This window comes from Ananas comosus, linkage group 1, assembly GCF_001540865.1.
Source record: "Ananas comosus cultivar F153 linkage group 1, ASM154086v1, whole genome shotgun sequence".
NCBI lineage: Eukaryota > Viridiplantae > Streptophyta > Magnoliopsida > Poales > Bromeliaceae > Ananas > Ananas comosus.
The window spans coordinates 15,599,732-15,621,751 of NC_033621.1; the positions used below are offsets into that span (position 1 = coordinate 15,599,732).

Genomic DNA, 22,020 nt, shown 5'->3' on the forward strand with positions numbered 1-22,020 from the left:
ACCTGCAGTTCCGCAGAATTTGATTCTTTAGCTTTCGAAAACCTTCCACAACTCACTTTTGATCATATTAACACCTTCGGACTTTCCGAAGTGTTCCATCCTCGCACTTTAGTCAATTTGACTAAAGTTCGACATTTTTATTTTCCGAGTTTTCGGTATATTACACATACCCTCCTCTAACTAATCTATATTCTTTTAGGAATACTCTTTAAAGTGATTCTGAACAATTTCTAATCTTTTGAAACAAAATTAGATCCAATTAGCGTCAAACCCCGTACTTGCCTGATTTCTTGATAATGGGAAGCACTTGGGAAGTGAGATCGCCGGCCGGAACAAACCCACTTCCGGCCGCCTGAGGTGCGGCTGGAAGCCCGACAAAAATCTTCCTCGCCGAAATCGATAGACACTGCTTCCACGCGCTCATGAAATTTGTAGTATTTCCTTGATTGTACTGGCACAGAGGGTTGTTATAAAACTAAACCCAAACGTAATCAAAGAGCCCCGTGTTAAGTGCACCGCCAACCCAAGCATCTGGGAACGGGCACTGAGGGGCTGCAGTTAAGTAAACTTTCCTTCTGCCCTTGCTGTAGGGTTTAAGGTATCTGGCAAGTTCATCCCAGTGCTGGTTGGTGTCTCCCTCTATGTCGAAGTCGATGCCGTCCAAAACTGCATCGCCGAGAGGACGTGAAGGGGACGAGCCACCCAAGAAGTTATTCCAGAGGTACTCCGCGACTTGCATCACTTCCTGCGAGGAAGCTAGGTAGTAACTACCCGCGCCGCCCCCAATCGAGAGCATCACCTGTTGAATATAAACGATTAAAACGCCATTAATTTCTATCTATATGCTTAAGCTTCGAGCGTAATCGATTGCCTCACATCACCTTCACACCACGGCTCTGGCACGAGCGGATGTCGTGGCTTAATGCGGTGAAGCCGTCGACGGAGCTGGGGTCGCAGTGGCCGGCCAGGTTGATCGTCGGAGTTTGCCCGTTGCCGAAGGTCGGGAGGAAGGCGATGTTCACGTACTTGTAATTTCCTGTTGCGCAGGTATCGGCTAGAGTTCCCTCATTGCCGTTCTGGCCCCAGTATATTGCTATCCTTCCTACATTTGATCTCACGACGAGCGACGTTATTAGCGCAGCGAGAAGAGGAAGTGATGTGAGGTATCTCTTTGCCATGTAGACAATTGGAAAGGTAATGAATGAAATTAGGTTAAAAGTGGAAGCCGATGTTTTGATGATTAGTTGAGGTTGAGAACTTCTCTATATATAGAAAAAGTTTGATGAGTACTCAACTGATAAACACTGAGTTGCGTTTGGCACGCAGGATATCCCAGAACAAAAGGGGATATCCTCCAATTTGTAGCCAAATGCTAGTGGAACTTCGTGGAACGGGTTGTTCCAGTCAAAACGGGTTGTTCTGGGTTGTTCTTGAACAACCCGTTAAAAATTGTTCCTAGGGAAACTTAGAACAACTTTGTTTTTCTTTTTATTTTATAGATAAATAGATAAATAAATAAATTTAAAAAGATAAATAGTATTTTTATGATAATATATTTATACTTAAATCTTATTATATAATATAAATTAATTAAATTTAATATATTATTCATTTTATTAAATTTTATTATTTATATATTAATATTTATTTATTTTTTATATTAAATATTATATATATATAATTAGTTTTTCATATTATATATATATTTTTTAATTTGTATTGAAATTTATTCTATTATTAATTAAAATTATTAGGATATTGTTTGTATTATACTTTATTCATTACATATATTATGAATAATTTATATATAATAAATTATTTGTAGTGTCCCCGGTGTTTCGTTGTTAGCGTGACTTCAGCATCTGCGGCTTGTCGGCATATTTGGAGAGTGTCGGGACAAGTCGGAGTCGTTTTTGCACGAAATAGACCCAAAACAGACTCAACGCGAGGCTAGAGTGGAGTTCTGACATTGAAATCTGCAAAGTACACAATTTCAGTGTTGAGTACCGGTATCAGAGAAGAGTACCGGTACCCTACTGGGATTTCAAAACAGAATGCTCTCGGGTTTGCGTGAGGTGATGCTGAGTACCAGTACCGACCTGTCGAGTACCGGTACCGAGCCCGAGTACCGGTACTGTATCGAGCGAGTACCGGTACCCAGTGCGCACGACAGCGAAATAAGGGGCCGAGTACCGATAACCAATTTGGGTACCAGTACTCCAACTGGAAAGTGAGTAGGTAAGGGGCTTTTTGGTCTTTTGTTGGCATTAAAACCAACCCAAACCCCAGCCTTATCTCTTTAGGCCTCTGAAGTTGGGGAAAACAGGTTGGTTCTCTCTTTCTCCCTCTAGCTCCTTTCCTTTATTTCTTTGGGGATTTTAGAGAGATCTTAGTCTTTGTTCGCTTGTCTTTGGAGGATCGTGCGCACGCGCCGTGGTTGAGTCCGGTGGAGTCCGTTGGAGTCGAGCCGGCATGCGGGTTTCTCCGTTGTCTTTTTGCTGACGTTGGACGAGCGTTCTAGGTGGGTTGATGTTTACTAGAATCGTCGGATTTTCTCCTAAATTGAGATTTGTCAGCATGTATGTTTTATGTGTAGTATCATGTTAGTAGCTCAATTCATCGATTTGCATAGTGTTATTGAATCTGAGTTTGGAGCCTTGAATTCTAGCATTATTTTGCATGCTGGACTTGGAATTGACTTAGGAGAAAACCATTAAATCCTACACTGTCATTTTCTAAAAAGTTACCAGATTTAGCTTTAGGAGCTGTGGTTCTTTTGTATCGCCGCTATTAGTATGCGGTGGATACCCAGATTAATGTAGGTTGAGGTTACGCTCGTGCTAGGAGCCCGAGCTCGTTTTATAGTAGTATATAGACTGTTTCGTACTATCGGGCGTCGTCGGGGTTGACGGTGGATCCAGATTTCTATATCACCGCTGTTAACGCGAGGTGGATACTCGGATGAGTGTATATTGAGTTACGCTCGTGCGGAGGAGCCGAGTGAGCTGTTACAGTAAAGTTAGATTGTATTGGACCGTCGGGTGCCGTCGGGGTTGACAGTAGATCCAGATTTCTGCATTTTTGCATCAGATTGTGCCAAGGGCACGTGAGTTTTAGTGATAGATCAGTTTGAACCATTTACAGTGATTACAGCCTGTGAGAGCCTGGTTGAACTTGGCAGAGACACTTGTAAACTCGGTTGGGTCGCGCCCACGAATGCCATTTCGGAATGAGGTTTTCAGTGCGATGAGGTCGCAGTTTCTGTTTGGACGGTTCTTGAGCTGGATACAGGCAGGGTGGGTCCGTTTGGGCAGCCCGTGTGAGGTTGGGTCAGTGGCAGTTAGTGACGCCTTTCTCTACCCTCAGTGAGGTTGTGACGTGTTTTGAGTCACACCAGTCCTATCGGACTTTTTACTTAAACCGGCTACTCTCGAGGTAGTGTACGATGTAGCCTAGACAAGCGGGACGGTCTTATCGCAGTCCCTAGAGATAGCCTGCATTGATTAGCGATAGTATAGTAGCATGTAGCTGTAGAGTTCTTTCCAGCTTTCTTTACTATACTTTGCACATCTTTCTGTAGACTTAGTGGGTGGGCCGTTGAGGTTAGTGGCGGTACCTGTGAGGAAGTGAATTCTCGAAATACGAGAGTTAGACTTCATGTAAAACCGACCAAGGGTCGTTTTTGTAAGCTTTGGAAAAGCCAAAGATATTAAAATCACCAAAGGTGCATTGAAATAAGTCCACGAGAGCAAATAGTGCAAAACTCGCACTGGAGCAAAATTGCTCTCGGGGACCGGTCCCTGGCAGGGAGGGACCGGTCTCATCAGCTGGTGTCGTGGGGTTGCTTGAGGCAACCGGTCCCTGGTAGGGAGGGACCGGTTCCCGAACGTGATCCCAGCGCGAAAAGCCAAAAAATTGGCTAAGTCCTGAAGTCCCAGCTCTCGGGAACCGGTCTTTCAGGAAGGAACCAGTCTCCCGAGGACCGGTCTCTCTGGGAGAGACCGGTACCCGAACGCGTGACCCGAGCTGAAGCTCTCGGGGACCGGTCCCAAGTCGGGGAGACCGGTCCCTCCGCGCGCAGAATGCCCAGTAAGGGCAGTCCACAGAGTGAAAAGGTGAGGGGCCTATTGGGATATTGTTACAATATGAGGCATGGGGGACCCCTCTCTCTCCCTCAGCCCTCATTTCCCTCTCTCCCTCACACTCTCTCTCTCTCTCTCTCTCTCTCTCTAGAAAGAAAAGAGAGGGAAGAAGAAGAAGAAGAAAGGAGAAGGAAAGAAGGAAGAAAAGGAAGGAGAAGAAGAAGGAGATCAACAAAAGGAAGCTTTTGGACTTCTCCCTCATCCTCTCTTCTCTCTTTTAAGCTAACCTAGAGGTAAGCTTCTAACCCTAGCTTGTGAAATTTGGGGTTTTTGGGTTTTAGCTCTTTGGATGGGATCAAATGGATCCCTAGCACCATGAATGGTAGGATTGAAGCTAGAACCTAGGATTTTGAGATGGGTTTAGCTTGATGCTAACCCTAGGGCACCAAAAATGAGGTTTTTGGTCAAGTATGGGATTGATCTCATTTGAGGCCTTGTAAATCTAATTGCTAGGTAATGAAACGCGGGGGCGAAGTCGGAATTTCGATTCGTCGAGCGGGTCAAGAGCTATCGGCAAAATAAGGCCGATTGAGCATCATTTGGACCAAGAAGACCGAGGCTTCGTCGTAGAGGACGCCGAAGCGCACTTCTAGAGCCTCCTTATACGCAAAAGGTCGGGGGTGTCATCCCGAAGCATCCGGGTTTCTTTTTATGTCTAAGTTATATATGTGTTGATCATATTGCATTATAGGGTTGATAGATGTGTATTTCCTTTCCCTTGCATGCTTCCTAGTAGTGTAACTATGAGTTGAACACGTGGACTAGGGTAGCATCAGGATTGGGTCATGTGACATGGAAATCCTATAATGGCATAAAGGGCCGAACTTGGACATATGATAGCCTAGTAGAGTGGCATTGAACTAGTGTAGTAGTAACACTAAATTTGAACGAGTGGCATGTCAACTAGTAGGAAACTTACTACAATGATCGAACGAGTGGCATCGAGTCTAGTGTAGTAAATTTGACATGAACTTAAGGATAGTAGAAGTCCCAACATTGATTATATATCATGATTGTGCAGCAGAGGCACATTGACCCTAGTAGACAAGGTATCCTCTTGTGAGGATTGGATCATACTCACTAGTCTGTTTTTGTTTGTCGGTGGTCGCTCCACCGAGGCATGAGTCTCCGGAGTACTTCACAAGGGGCAGACGTAGTTGTCCCGCAGACGGTCTCGGTGTGCAAGTGTAGTTTCTCCTCACCTATGAGATTGAGAGTGAATCGAGGGTTTAACCTTCGAGTTAACCAAGTGGATTGGGTAATAAACATGAAATGCATAGTAGACTTGCATTATTACCTTGAGTAGACATAGTGTATGTTGTAGTTTACATTACTATGCACCTTTATATACTCATGACATGATACTAGCATGATAGTAGTTGTTGTATGCATTATTATCATTGATGGCATGATAGAGTAGTTGCAGTTCATCTTTGTATATCTATCTATCTCTCTATCTGTACCAGCTTAGACCTAGTGGGAAAACTGGCGGCGTCGGCGGCCAAACCCACTGGGAACTATATTTATATAGTTCTCACCCCGTGTGGTTTTGGGGTACAGGTACACACAGAGGCGAGTCAAGCGAGGACCGCGGTAAGGGCATAGCGCCCTAAGTAAGCTTAGTTGATAGCTTTTCCCTTATGCATTAGAGTACCCTCGGGTACTAGATGTTTTGGATAGATATAGGAGAGCTACTTGTATTTTGAGGAAAATATGTATTTACATTTTGGTAGATGAAAAATGTAATGCAATCAGATGATGTAATTATTGAATGGTTGTAATAGTTAGACTATCTCTCTTTATACACTAGTATATCACTTGTGGTTCTTACTCTTAGATGTACTGCACTTGTGTGCATCGTGTTCGATCATGTATATTATCTAAGCATTTCTGGGCGCTTATCTGTACATAATCTGGTTTCTTAGCCTTGGGCGGACAGAAGAGGCTCTGTCCGTTCGGCGTCTGTTCGACGCGCCCGAACCGGACCAAATTGGTAGCGGCATCGGGGCGTGACAGTACCCATTGAGGACTACTTGTTTTATAGTAGTTCTCACACCCAGTTGCTGATACCTTTTTGCAGAGCCTTCGTCTGCGGCTGTTGCTGTTGCTGATTTGAATCGTGGGAAGGGAGTCGCGAGTTAGATCCCTACCAGTCTTGTTATCATGCTAGAGGAGTACCAACCAGAGATAGTTTTGGGGGCTTTCTCTGTACATAATGTTATGTTGTCATGGTACTCGCTGGAGCGAGTGGGTCGTGGACTTTTGTATGTACCAGAACCCCTTTATGTTTATAACTATATTTCCGTTTAACAGCTCTATACTTCTGGTTGTAGCTATGATTTGGTTACAGGTACAGCTATCGCTTCGTATACATCGAAAATTTCTATGTATACGGTGGGTCTGTTGGCGTACCCGGGAAAACGTAGTAATCCGGGGCATGACAGATTAAGTTGGTATTAGAGCTTAGTATTAGGTCGTTGGGACCTAGCAAATCCTAGGTTTGGCAAACCTTAGGAAGACAAGACGCAAAAGGCGTGATTTATCGCGAAAGTCAGCGATTGCTTTATTTAACTCTTCCTTGAGTGGAGGGAGTGACTGAAAGAGTGTCTATTTCTGCCAAGAAAAATATGTCAGCTGCAAGCGGTATAGTTTTGAGGGGAAACAGGAACGATCTTCTAGACTTTCACTAGATTGGGTCAAGAGTGTTTGTGTTCTGTATCTGACCCTTGCTTTGGTTTCAGGTGGCCATGAGGCCTTATCAACGCCAAGGTCGACCGTTGACACGAGATCCGCCCGCACCGCCGGTGATGTTAGAGCCTAAGAGACCGAGAGCACCCGCGGATTTGAGAGAGCAATTGGCTGCCTTGACAGAGATGATCAGGCAGCAGTGTGCGTTGTTGTAGAGGATGTGCGAGACAGTCACTCAGCAGTCGGGTATTGAGCCAAGAGCATCCGTGCAGCAGGCACTCTGGGTAGAGCGAGGAGCTATATCAGTCCAGGAGTTGGCAACGGTGCCGGAGCAAAGGCGGGATAAAAAGCGCCCGGTTCCAGATGACGAAGGATAGACCAGCAGTAGACGTCCGCCGAGGCCTCCACGATCACGGTCTCAGGATCGTCGGTTCTCGGGGCGACAGCGGTCTGGTGGGTCTCATCCGCAGCCACAGCAGCAGAGGACTCCGCAGTGCATTATTTGTGGTAGACCGCACTGCTCTCGATCTTGTGAGCAGAAAGAGAGCTGGTGTTTTAGATGTGGACAGCCAGGCCATATGCGGGCAGCTTGTCCTCAAGCGGCATCGCCAGTACCTTTGACAGCATCAGCCCCGCTGGTATCTCAGCAGACTTTTGGAGCACCGCCGAGCTACAGTCGGGCGTAGGAAGTTGTAGGGCCGCAGAAGAGTAAGCGGCAACAGCATGCATCGAGTGGCAGCGTGTATGAAGCTTAGATTGAGGATTTCACGGCAGCAGACCGTGTGGTGGCAGGTATCATTTTGATTTTTGATATTAGAGTTCATGCATCATTTGATACCTGTGCATCACATTCTTTTGTTAATCGGGCATATGCGTCATTGCATAGACTAGAGATAGGGCCGCTGTTGTATGCACGCGAGGTGCAAATTCTTGACCATATTTTGCAGGTGGTCAAGTGCTGTTGGTCTTGTCCTGGGCTGCTAGGTTTGTGGAGTATGCCCGTAGACCGGTTGGTCTTGGGGCAGTTGCAGGATTTCGATGTAGTGCTTAACATGAATTTGCTGGCGCGGTACTATGCGACGATTGACGGTGGAGCTACGATGGTGGCGTTCCTCGAGCCAGGCCGGAAGAGTTCACTTTCAAAGGCTGCAAGAGTAAGTTGTTTGCCACTTGGATCTCTTCAGCGAAAGCTAGACAGATGATGAGTCGAGGGTGCATCGTTTCCTGGCGACGGTAGTAGAGGTGCCTACGGCAGCACCGAAGCTCGAGGATATCCCTATAGTTTGTGAGTTCCCGGATGTCTTCCCCCCAGAGCTGACGACTATGCCGCCGGATAGGAAAATTGAGTTTGTGATTGACGTGGTTTCTGAAACTGCGCCAATCCCAAAAGTACCTTATCGGATGGCACCAGCAGAGTTGAGGAAGCTCAAGGTGCAACTTCAAGATCTGATGGATGAAGGGTATGTGAGAACTAGTGTATCGCCTTGGGAAGCGGCGATGTTATTCTTCAGGGATGGTACACTTAGATTGGGTGTGAATTACCGGGAGTAGAATAAAGTGACCATCAAGAACAAGTATTCTTTGCTGCGCATCGATGATCGGTTTGATCAGCTGCAAGGATCTTATGTCTTTTAGTTTGATCTTCTGTCGGATTACCACCGGTTGAGGGTGAGAGCCGAAAATGTTTCCAAGATGGCTTTCTGGACACGGGATGGTGTACGAGGTAGCTTCGACAGGAGAGACGGCCGTATCACAGTCAGTGAGATTGGGCCAGTATGATGCATTTCTATATCTACAGATAGTCTGCATTGGTTAGCGATAGTATAGTAGCATGTAGCTGTAAAGTTCTTTCCAGCTTTCTTTACTATCCTTTGCACATCTTTCTGTAGACTTAGTGGGTGGGCCGTTAAGGTCGGTGGTGGTATCCATTGAGGACTATTTATTTTATAGTAGTTCTCACACCCAGTTGTTGATACCTTTTTGTAGAGTCTTCGTCTACGGCTGCTGCTGTTTCTTATTTAGATCGTGGGAAGGGAGTCGCGAGTTAGATCCCTACCAGTCGTATTGTCGTGCTTGAAGAGTACCAGCCAGAGGTAGTTTTGGGGGCTTTCTCTGTACATACTGTTATATTATTGTGGTACTCGCTAGAGCGAGTAAGTCGTGGACTTTTTCATGTACCAGAATCCCTTTATATTTATAAATATATTTCCGTTTAGCAGCTCTATACTTCTGATTATAACTATCATTTGATTACAGGTATAGCTATCGCTTCGTATACATCGAAAATTTCTATGTATACGGCGGGTCTGTTGGCGTACCCGAAAAAACGTAGTAATACGGGACGTGACATTATTACATAAAATAAATTATTATATATAATAAAATAAATATGCTATTTTAAATTAAACTGTTATATAAAATATTATATTATAAATTACAATATGAAATAATTTTATAACTAATTTTATATAAAATATACTAATATAAATTAATTATTTTATTTTTAAAAATATATTTAGACATTGTTCTAGACTTTTTATCCAAACGCTACTAANTTTAAAAATATATTTAGACATTGTTCTAGACTTTTTATCCAAACGCTACTAAGGATATCCTCTAGAATACCCCGAATGCATTGTAACACAAATTTACAATTGTTCTATCTTATACCAAAATATTCGCTATACTCGGAAACAACAAAAATTATTCTTCAAAATTTAGTTCTCCAATCAAACGCAGTCTGAAGGACTTTTTAAGAGTTAAGGCTTGCGAACACAAGCCACATCTTGCCGTGGCTTATGCGCAAATTTAAGACAATTAAATTTGTATGAAATGAATTGCTTTGATCCCACAACGACGGCATCTTGTCACATAGAACTAGTTCTTGCAATTGTCTTCTACAGGGTTGTACTTTTTTATACAGCTTTATATTTACGTAGGAGCTACTCTACAATTAAAGCACCTAAAACGTAAGGTTTGGTGTTGTTCTATTCTGTACAATAAGACACAATTCATCAATTCTTTTCTTTTTTCTTTTTCTTTTTTTTTTTTTGTCCTTAGCAAAAGGTTTTGAAAGTAGGGTCAAAGAACAAGTTACACGTCTACTAATCGATCCAAATGTAAGTTTCCAATTCACGTGTGTAATTTTTCTGCAAAATATTGTAATAAAGAATTTTTTTTTTTAGGGCCTCAACCAATATTTTTAGACACTTTTAAGCCCTTTCAAATATATGGTTGCAATTGCATTATAGTTATAATCGCATACAGATTCAAGTATGTATAGTCCTTGATTTTGTATATTTGAATCCAACTACAGCAATTAAAAGTGTACGAAAAAACTTTGTAACAGCAGTTGAACTATGGTTAAGTTGGCTGCCATTCCAATTACAATAATTAGATAATTATTATGACGAAAGGCACTTTTCCTCTCTAATTATCTTTTAAATAGAAAATGTTTTTTTCCTTCAATATTAGGGATAATCTCACCCTTGATATCTAAAGGGTTGAATTTGTAAATATAATTCTCAACTGTAAGCAACTAAACAAATTATATGTATCATCGCTTTCTATTATATCTGACCAAACAAATAGAGCATAGATCTAACTGCTTTTTTAAGTGCGTGTCTTTCTATCTACACTATATTGACAATTTCATTGTTAAAAAATAGAATTAGAAAACTATTTTGGAGTTAATTTTTTGCTCCATTCAAAGTCCAACAAAAGGACGTATAAATGTATAAAATGTAGGGGTGAGATCTATGCAAATGTTTTGTCACATAGTGTTACTCACACAAGGGTTATTTGGCTCGGATGTAATTAACTTACAGCGTGGTCTTATTTTTCTTCTATTTAATAGCCTAAATATGTCTTTATTTTTTAAAAATTTAATAGCCTAAATATGTCTTTATTTTCTTAAATGTTATAATATATATATTTTTTGTTAGCTGTTACAGTTAGAACTGCAACTAATTTGAATGTAATTTAAATATACTGAATGTATCTGCCAAAATACCTAGTTAAAACCATGGTTAGTTAATTCGCGAATTATTCACAAATTTTTGAAAAAACGTATTAAATGGCCGTTTTTGTATTTTTCTGAAAAATTGGGAAAAAAAATGCGATTTTTTGGAGAAAAATAATTATTCGCGAATTATTTGTGATTCGCGAATAATTCGTTCAAAAAATGGCCATTGGGCCAACAATCGGCCCCGCGCTCGAGGGTTGCCAGCCACGCGGCTCGTGGCCCTCACAGGCCTTGTGAGTTGTGGCTCTCCCAAAACAGAAGAAAAAAAAAAANTAAAAAAAAATAAAAAATAAATAAATCAGTCGATCAAAAAAGTTTAATCTCTTATGGACTATCTTAATATCTTATTTTCTTAATTATTTATTTATTTTGAGGCATAATATAGTTTGTTATTTTTTTACTTAATTAGCTTAATTTTGTAGCTCTTTATTCTTATATTCTTAAGAAATATAAGTATTTATACTAATAACATAAATCTTGAGAGAAAAAAAAAACTTAATTTAATAGCTGAATTTTTTATCCCGAATTTTTAATTGATGAACGTATAATATCCGTATAAATCACGTATCCGAATAATTGGCGAATCTATTTTTTAGCCGTATTTTTCAACGAACTTAAAAATTAGAAGGCGAATTTTATCCGAATTATACCCGTACCGAATTTTTGTCAAATCCGAATTAACTAACTATGGTTAAAACTACAAAACCCGAGTAACCGCTTGCAACGAACAGCCCTCTTGGTTAGTTAATAATAGCAAGGATCACTCACCAGAGAAAAACAAGAAAAATAAAAATCTTTTCTGGCATTGAGATGCAAAAAAGCATGCTAGAGATATGATATTAAAGGAATTGTTCCTTTCAGATCGTGAAACTAGTGTTGATTATTATTATGGCTTCTTATCTACGTTTAATGAATCTTACGAGAGGGTTCGCCAAACAGCCTACTAATAAGATCACCCAAAGCGTTCTTTAACATCACATTTCCAAGGAAGTGCCAAAGCTCAGTTAACAAAGTAGAAACAGTTCTTACCATTGAGGATATATGCCATAAAATATCAAGCTTTTTGGGCTACTAAGCCTACAAAACTTGTTTATAATAAAAAATAGTCTAAACACTTAGTTCTCTGCTTTAACAAAGCGACAAATAAGGTGAATGATTCACCACTTTTTAAAAATAATAAAGTATTCACCACCTACATAACTTACATATTTTTCACAGCCGAACTCTAAAATATGTGTAGAATTAAACTCTAAAAGTAATTTTAATATTAAAAAAACACAGTGAATGATCTACTACATAAAACTAATTTTGTAAATAATTTTTTTTATGAAACTATGCTTATAATTGTAATATTCTTTAAGCCTACTAATAAAAAAAAAAATTCTAAAATATCAATCCCAGAATAGAAAAATAATATATCATGAAATGTAGTGAAATGATCTAACCACTGTACATAATACAGGCACCAAAATGAAATAATATTACTGGCATTGAAGCGTATAAACAAATCTAACAATATAGCCACTCCAGCCATAAGGAAACTAACTATACATCACATGCATTTATCAACCAAGCGAACATTGTACAAAAGAACAAATTGTGTGATTGTGTCAAAACAGGTATTAAAAAAACAGGATTTACAGAAGGACCGAGATTTTACAGACATAACACAAAAGACTAATCTCTCTAAGGAACAATGAAGGGAATGACCATCGACATGAAGGCATCATATGTAAAAGTTGCCGAGCCGCTGTAGCGAGCATCTTTCTCCTTAAACTTCTCAGTCAAACCCTGAATAATTGAAAGAAACGAAAAGGTTAAAAAGTCGTGGTTATATACCTCAAACTGAGCTTCCAAATTAAGTAAATAAAAGGATGATGGACTCGAAACATGTTCTTCGCCGCACCTTGACAATCATCCCACATCTGCATATTGAATAAAATTTGGACAAAAGAGTTATTAAGATCAATCAGACTTAAAGCTTCACAACCTTCTTGAAAAATAATTATGTAAAATATACGAGCCATGCCAGAAATATAGCGCATTCTAAAACAGATAAGCTGAACTGTGGAAACGTTGATTTTACTATCTAAACCTCCTTTGGCCAGAAAATTCCATCAAATTCTATTAGAACTAAACAATTTGCTTCCAGAAAATCAATATTTTGCCAGATAATGGAATATTCCATCAGGTTACAAAATATTCTGTCAAAAAGGTTATGGGTACAGCTAAGTTATAATTGGGAGGTAGTAAATAGGTAGTAAACTCAAAATTTTAAAAGTTCAGGTATCGATTCCAAAATATGCTCTATTACAGATAATGTCTGTACATCTTTACGCAATGATTACTTACTCAACAAAGTTGTCAAAGTTGAGACCCCCCCTGCCAGACCTTCCATCAGTGTAATTGGATATAAGCACCTCAATAACAGAAGGTGGAACTGCATATCCAAGACTTCGAAGTGCTTCTCTCAATTCCTCTGAGTCGATTTTTCCGCTTCTGTCTCTATCAAATCTGTCAAATATGGCCTGAAAAGAAACAGGACAAAGTTGATTAGTAGACCGTTAATAAGCAATTGATGAAGAGAAAAGTTGTTCGTCCTTTCAGTTCTATCCTAATTGACTGCAAATTTTCAATGCCATGTCTTAATGAGCAATATCCCCCAAATTTATGAGCATGTCTCCTTAAAGTAAAACTCATAACTAGATTTGTTTTATTATATGCCTGGTATCAGCCCATTAACCTTAATATAAATGTCTTCTTTGCTTGGGCTATAGCTTGCAATAATACTTGTTTAAGAGAAGATAACTAGTGTTTATTTTTTGGTAAAAAATGATCAAAATCCCCTTGATCGGCCAGAACTAATCAAACCACTTCTTAATTCAATAGTTTTGGCATTTTATTCAGCTTTCCCCATGCTTCATCAGATCAATACAGGTTTTTATTGAGTTTTGGCCTTCTTCGAGATTTTTTTAGTTGTTGGCTTCTTTAGTGCTATTCCTCTAGGTCAAAAGTATATAATTAAATAACAGATCCGGGGGTTAGCAAACAAATCACTAGGTAAAGTTTCAGAAATATAGCTGACTTGAAAGTTGGTTGCACCATTAATTATTCTTTCTTGTTTAGACACATAGGAACATCAAATGCCTTGATCTCCAGGATTCTGACCCAACAGAAATGGTGCACATAAAGGAATATCAAAGAAACTATTAGCCACATTTATAAGATTTCTTTGGTAACGTCCAAATTTTCACTTTCTATTAGCGAAAGAATAGGATCATAGTTGATGTTGTAAATCATCTAAAGTGTCGACAAATCATAGATAATGCATTAGATTCAAGATAAGACTGATATTGTAGTACACTGAACGTTAGCAAATTGTAATGTTCTAGTGTTAGAAAAGTAATTGTAGCTACTCGAAATGTTTTGAGAGTTTATTGGCATTTAACTTAAATGTTTTAAGTGCCAGGATGAGCTACTGACATTAAAACCTGGAAATCTCAGGTTTGGGTGTTGAGTACCAGTACCTGAGTGTGGTACCGGAACCTCAGAGGGTTGCCTGATGTGTAACTCTCGGGTTTGAGAAGCTGGAGCTGGGTACCGGTACGGCATTGCATGGGTATCGGTACTCTGTATTAAAATCCAGCTGCGCAGCTCTCAAGTTTTAGCTGTTTGAAGGCCGGGTACCGGTACCTCAACCCAAGTACCGGTACTCAATGCAGCAGAGTGAGGTGGTAAATGGGTTTTTGGTCTTTTTGCAGTGATGTTTATCCTCTTAAAGCCCTCAAACCGACCCCCAGCTGGGTTTTTCCTGTGCTGAAACTTGGAGAAACAGGGTAAGCTCCCTTCTTTCTCTCTCTAGATTTTATTTCCATTTTTGAGTGGAAATTGGTGGATTTAAGCTATTCTCTTTGTCTATCCTTAAGTTAGCTGATTTGGAGGATCTTGGAGGAGCTGTAGCAGTGAGGAAGAGAGTAGATCTTCAAACCTAACTCAGGAAGTAACTGAGTTGGAGCTTGGAAAGGTTAGATACCTAACTTCTTACTAGTATTAGTATTGGAGTTATTTTGAGAAAGTTCATAGCAGGGTTGTGGAACTTATTTGGTTGTTGTTTAACTCTTTTAGGTTGGATTTACAGTGCCCAACCTGAGGTGAAGAGTAGCTTTAAGTTTTGGTTCCATACTAGGTAAGAGGTTTGGTTCCATACTAGGTAATAACCTAGGTTAAGTAGATTCTTGAGGTTTTTTTGTAAGAGATTTCCGTTGAAGCTCCTAATGAATCTAAAATGGTTATTAGGGTGCTTGAAGGCTAGAGGTCACCTTTGCTCGAGAGATCGAAACAAGTCGGCGACTAGTCGGTGGGTTTGACCTCACCGAAATGGGTGAATTCCCCCTATGTTTTTGTTATGGTTATGTTACTAGAAATTATGCATATTTATGCTAGTAGCATTATAAATGAGATGTTGGATAACTTAGATGTATTTACAGCATGGTACAAGGGTATATCTCTATAAAGTAGAGAGTTGTATGCATTGAACTTATGAAACATGCATTATATGATGGTTAGCATATTTGTATAGACAAGTTAAAATTGGCATATAGCATGAATGTGATGTTATTAGTTATAATCTAGTTGATAACTAGCATTTGATATTGGACTTAGATCCCGACCTATAGGTCGATAAAGTACATTCCATGTTTGAGACATGACGATTGAGAGCTTTGTATGCTTACTTGCCATTGTGCTCATTCGCACATGCTTGTGAGGGCCGCTCCCCACAAGCCGGCACTCCGAAGTTAGCCTACGCGACATCATGCTCGTCCGTGCGGGATTGGATGCCGAAGTGGATTGCCGTGGGGAGTGTATACTAACATGGGGCCATTAAGCGCGGCGCAAGCCAGACTACCTTATGTAAGTCCTTATGAGTTGAGTAATGATACTAAATTGTGTTAACAAAATGGTCACTAATAGACGGTATACATTCATCGAGATGATATAGCATGCTTACTCTTATAGAATAGCTCATTTATCTGTTGCATAATGTTAGCTGCATTGGAGGCATAGTAGTTCTACTGTTCACTAGATTATTATTTATATCATGTTACAGTCATACATGTTTACTATTTGTGCCTCATGAACCTAGTGGTGTAATTCGCTGAGGTCGGCGGCTTACTCACTGAGAACTATTGACTAATAGTTTTCATACCCTATTTGTTGTTGTTGTATTTACAGAGCTATCCACAGCGGGAGAGGCTAGAGACCGCGGCAAGGGGGTCGCGTCTAGCTAGGCATAGCTCGGAGTCCAGCTAGGTGATCACCTCTCTTTTTGAGTGAGCTAGAGAGGGTTATGTACTTTTGTATAGAGACAACCACATGTATATCGTTAGTTGGTTGAGACTGTTGGATGTATGCATTATTTTGGGAGTTGTATATGTACTTTATACTTTTATTAGCTCTTGTATATAGCATGTCTTATGCTCTGATATCTTGCTAATGGTTATTATGTGATTTGATATTTCTAGTATGTTTTATAGACGCCTTGTATACACTAGGTATACGGCGGGTCTGTAGCGTACCGGGGGGGTTTCGGCTGGACCCCGGGTGTGACAGACATAGCATTTTAAAATGCAGAGGAATGTGTCCTTGTTATCCTATTTCTTTACTTATATAGTTATCCGATAAAAGAAGTTAACATGAAAGTAAGTAATTTTGATGAAAACTTCATCAAAATGAAAACCCTAATCTATCACCCAAAAATGCGAAAATTGCTGGAGCAAAGCTCTAAGAGCACCAAATGAACTAATACTTCATAACATGCATAACATATCATTTTCGTTTTAAGTCTGCTTGAGCCTGTTTGTCATACATGTTGTCAAAAAATTGAATCAACATAATACATCTTGTCTGAGTTTCAAATTTTAATGTCTTCACCCATACTCAACATAATAGAAAAAAAAATTGAATCAATATTGACAGTAACTATAACCCAATAAATTTGATATTAACACAAGCAAACATTTGGATAGGCCTCTAACTTCTAATTTATTTGAATCCTCTCAATCTTCAGCTTATGTTTTATGATGCCAATCATGTTCTTTGGCGACTCTTTCAACTGACAATCTTTCATTGAGGAATGAGGATTCCTTCAAAGTTCAAATTAGAAAGCGACTACTGCAAATGAGGATAATATAGGTAAGATGATCTAGATGATAAATTTAGCATCATATTATTATAGCATGCAAAATCAAATAATGAACGTGATGAGACATAATTGTCCTACACTAGATGCGACACCTCAATAGTCCCACGTCAAAAAATGTGGAAGAGCGTGAGGGGCTTATATATGGCCAACTCTAATACTAATAACTAGCCTTAAGCATTTGGAGCCGGTTGTCAGGGACTTAGAAAAATTCCTATGCAGCCCGGTCCCTGGCCCAAATCTGCTTAGCGAGTTCGGATTGAAGACGGGTCGAATCGGGTAGTCAAAGAGGCCCAAACCCAACCCGCTGTGGGAAACTCAAGGGTCATGAAACTCATGGGAGTTATGGGTGACTCTTGAGCTTTTGGCATTTATGAGGGCTCATTATGTAGGCTCATTATGTATGTAATAATGGGTGAGTTATGTGGTAGTGGGTGAGTTGAAAAGGCACCTTTGGGCTTATAAATAGTGGGGTTGGCTAAGGCCATGACACACAAGAGAGAGTGTGTTTGTATGCTGTTTGTAGGTTGTAATTCTCATTTCTAAGTAGTGTAGTACTTAGTTTTTTTGAGAGAACCTCTGCCTCTTTCTCTTTGTCATTTCCCTTTGCATACTTAGTCGTAGGACGCAAAGGTCCGGGCTAGCAACAGGGACAAAGGCTTGTCCATCTTCGAGCAGGAAAGGTGGGCGCCGCACGGGCTTTGCGAACGAAAACGCTAAGTCCGTGACACAGTGGTTTAAATCCAATGAGTTATTAGTACTAGTGTCTTGGGTCGTTATATTTGGTATAAGAGCTTGGCTGTTAGCTGGAAGTATAAGGTAGGTCTCCCATCATTTGTGATCTTGGACTATATGTGTGATTGAGCCTAACAAAAATGTCAGGGTCTAAATAGGAGTCTGTGACACTCCAATAGCCCCACAGATAACGTGGGCGACATGGCTAGCACTCTGATACTAATAACTAGGTTTAACCATTTTGAGCCAATGGTTCGGACACAACGATTAGTGCCAGTCTACTAGATCATTACACTAAGCTGCTCTACTATAAACCACTGGGCATATCTTCAAATGTCAAATTGTTCTTATAGACAAGAAAAAGACGTCACCAAAAAGAACTACATTTGTTTGGTCACGAAAAGATAAAAAACCTAATTGAAGATAATGACTTCATAACTAGTCGATGATGATATCGTTGCTAATAAATTTTGTTCACCAACAGTACAGGTTATAAACGTATTTAAATCAAACATTGTCCTTTTGTTTCACACTTTTTCCATTGGAAACATTTCTTTCTTTTAATCCAACAAACTAGCATACAAATCTACCTACACTCTCATTTTATTTGTCTGTCTTAGCTATACTAGTAGAGCCACTCTACTTGAGAAATTTATATCATTCTACCTATTTAACCACAGGATCTCTTCAAAAATTTCTTTAAAAAAATGTAAGTAGAAGCCACTTTTTTACTTGAAGGAAATAGTATGTCTGTAGCGAGCACTCTTCTTAGAGTTTGTACATGAAAATCATTAGAAGTTTTCACTAGTGATGCACCATCTAGTGAATGTCATGATTTATAAACAAGACTTTCTTCCGCAACATTTTCATCTAGCCATATAGAAGTAGCACACGAAAGAACAGCTTTGTCTTATTAAAAAACAAACAATGTTATTTAGCAACCAAACAAATCTTAAATGACCATATGGGTTCTCCATATCGAGAATAGGGTCAAATTGGCCATACAATGTCAAAATCCAGAATAACTGCTTTCTTAATCATTTACTGTTCACTTAACACTAGAATAGTCATTGACATATAAAATCTAGTAACTTCACTAACCCAGGTCACAATTTGCATAGGAATGTTAATGTGGATCAACATATATAAAATTTTAATAACTTTGCTATTATTAGTGTATATTCTTTCTTCTTTTTGTCAAAGTTTGATTCAGTATATTCTTTCGTGATTAAATGGCTCTCTCTCAGTATAATTCTTTTTTTGTAGTCCATCTCAGAAATTAAACTTTGTTTACATAAACTAGCAATTGGATTCTCCACTTGCCACTTTTTGTGATATGGATCGTAAATTAATCGTGAATCGGAACGCATGATCTGGATTGTGGGAAGGAAGGTAAAATGATCAAGGTAACACTGGGTAAAATCTTATGCAACCTAATCAACAGATGGAGAAGCTTTTCTTGCTATTCAGAACACACAACGTAGCATACTTCCAAAGCATTAGAAGATTAAGTAAAAAAGATAATATTAAGTATCAGCCTATCTTACCCGCCATTGACCAAGGCAATTCCAGAGAGCAGCAAAGTCAGCAGGTCCTTCAAAATTATAAAACAAAACAAAATATTAGAAATCAACACCAAATTAAGATGATTAGGCCTTACAACTGTTGGAATTAGTTTAATTTAAACGATTTGATTTAAATCTAACATATCGGTAAAAGATTTAATATAAATACAACATATTTAACATGAGGAAATTGGGCCCACGTAATTTCCTCTCTCCTCTAACCGGAAAAAGTGGTAACATATCCCACTTTCTCACGAGACGTCGGATCGTGGATTCCATTTTATCATAACGTCCCACAACGGTCGTTTGGACCGTCAACATTATATTATAAAAAAGGGAAGAAAAGATAAATATCTACAGAAATTCTAACTAACAGATTCTTTCCCTTCTCATTCCTCTTTTCTTTGTCTGTGTTATTTTTCTATTATTGAGTTGGGATTTTGAAAACAGGATTTACGTTCAATTAAGTACTCCTTTGAGACCGTGCAATCAAGGAGATCAGGATAACCCGAGGTGTTGTATCGCTAGAGCAACTAGCCGGAGACTCGCATGTGGAGGGACTAAAGTTACTCTGCGACAGTGCATCGCACGCCTCAACAGGCCATTTCCCGAAACCCCTTTTTCTTTCAATTTATTTTCGTCTCTAATTTAATATTTATTTGCTAGTAGATTTAATAAAAAAATCTGTGAAATTAAATCAAATTCTAGATGTTAACCCAACACAAACAAAATAATTATCCTCTTTTGCTGTAACTACGGTCAGTTGCTCAGTCCAAATAAAACCAATAAAAAAGTAGGGGCTTTCAAATATCCTTTTGAAATTTAGTATGTGTCTAAATTATCCCCAGCACACAAATAATTGCCTCAACTTCCATAAAAAATTACATCAACTTTGAACCTACACTTCACCACTATCTCAAATAGACCAAGAAGTCAAGATGATTGCCGAATGTGGGTGCAAAACTTGACTGGGACTAGTTGGCAAATGACACCGGTTATATTTAGCAGAGTAGAATAACACAAAGTGAAAAAATTGTGCAATGAACTACCAATTTTGCCAATGTTAGTAGATCTAGTACAGAAATTCTCCTTTTTCTAGTTTTCGATCTATTACTGAAATTGTAACTTACATGTTTAGATATATAACTGACTTGCATAAAATCATTCCAGTAAAACTTTTGCACCTTAACACAACAATTTGTACCTATCTGAAACATCAGCAAAGTGTAAGAAGAAAATTAATGCATCTTTTTAAAAAAAATTTCGCAGGTAATCTGGTCAGGAACTAAAATACAGGGTGTTAGCCGCCTAAATTATCTTATTTAGAAACACAGGGAAGAGGGAGCACATTCAAACCTATTTTGGTAGGGTGAGTGGGATTCTTGAAGAGGAACATAAGCAATCGAATTGTCCTTATACTAAACTTGTGGTGCCCCGAGGAGAGCGCCTCCTGGAGCTCCTTCTCGTCGATGAAGCCGCTCCGGTCCCGATCGACCGCCTCGAAGCTCCTAATGATCTCCGGGTGCGTCCCAGGAGGAAAGTACCCTCCTCCGCCGCCACCGCCCCAAGAATAGGAGGAGGAGGCATAGCTCTGAGTATAAGAAGGATAGGAGGAGAAAGAAGAAGAAGAAGAGGAATAGCCCTGGGAATAAGAAGGATAGGAGGAAGAGGAATAGCTATGGGCATAGGAAGGAGGAGGAGGAGGAGGAGGTTGGTGGTAGTGGTGCGGCGGCTCCGCCGCGGGGGGTTGGGAGGAGGAGGAGTAGGGTTGCGGCATGGGCGGGGCGGAGGGAGCGTAGGAGTGGGAGGGGTATCGATTGAACTCGGCCATGGATGATGGGATCCGACGAGTTCTAGGTCTATGGTTAGGGTTAGGGTTAGGGTTAGGGTTTGCGCAATCGGAAGAGCCGACGAGGACGAAGAAGCGTCGGGAGAGGCGGTCGGATTGTATTACTGGGATTTCGCCTCTTCGGTTCTCCGTGGGAGGTCGGGTCGTGGCGGAATTTCGTCGAGCTCACCGCGCACCAAAGTCGGCGCGCCGCGCGTAGTTTCGCCTCTGATCGCGGAAGCTTCTTCTTTCTTCAGCAAGAACGTGATTTTGATTAGAGCCTGCGACGAGATATCTCTCCGCTTAGAAGTTTGCTGAAATCAATCTGCCGTCGTGTCCAGCGATTTTCATTTTGCCATTAAACAAAATTCCTTTTTTAAATTTTTTAATTTTTAAAATATCAATTTTACATAATTCTTATGTGTTCCGACTTTTTTTTTTTTTTTTTTGGCCCTAGTTGACTAGCTTATAATGTATGTATGTATATATTCGATCGAATAAAAAATCATAATTTATTAAAAAATTTTAGAAATAAAAAAATTATTTTAAAATTTTTACTTTTTATTGTCAAGTAAACATATTGGATGAAAAGATTGAAACCAATTTACTATTCATTCCTTCACGTTTTGATACACAACTTTTTTAAAAAATAAAAAATAATCACAATACCAAACTAGGCTATTTTGTTATTTTATAACTTTTTCAACGTAATTTTTTTTTATTTAAGTGGGATTTCAAAATATTTATAATTTACAAATTACATAAAAGTAAAATAATATATTGGCCTTTATACATAAAAATAATCTATTTATTTTGTATTTTTGAATTTTGCAATTTTG

The 22,020-nt window shown here is 39.5% G+C and overlaps 1 protein-coding gene and 1 pseudogene across 1 annotated transcript; both read right to left on the bottom strand.

Moving 5' to 3' along the window:
* On the bottom strand, window positions 266-1,178 carry LOC109718480 (annotated as a pseudogene).
* LOC109720966 (probable calcium-binding protein CML48) lies at window positions 12,309-21,430 on the bottom strand. Its single transcript, XM_020248347.1, has 5 exons — window positions 20,710-21,430; window positions 19,336-19,382; window positions 13,207-13,382; window positions 12,761-12,779; window positions 12,309-12,645 (listed from the first exon to the last, which is right to left on the bottom strand). Exons 1-5 carry the CDS (start codon window positions 21,182-21,184, stop codon window positions 12,541-12,543), a joined length of 822 nt encoding a protein of 273 aa, XP_020103936.1. The 5' UTR covers window positions 21,185-21,430; the 3' UTR covers window positions 12,309-12,540.

Bases quoted from the DNA above. Each gene is read 5' to 3' on its own strand.
- LOC109720966 (XM_020248347.1), bottom strand. From the start codon at position 21,184: ATGGCCGAGTTCAATCGATACCCCTCCCACTCCTACGCTCCCTCCGCC. The intron at 19,383-20,709 runs GTTTGAATGTGC...ATAATTTTGAAG, and splicing joins CACTCACCCTACCAAAATAG to GACCTGCTGACTTTGCTGCT. The intron at 13,383-19,335 runs GTAAGATAGGCT...GTTTCTTTTCAG, and splicing joins ATTGCCTTGGTCAATGGCGG to GCCATATTTGACAGATTTGA.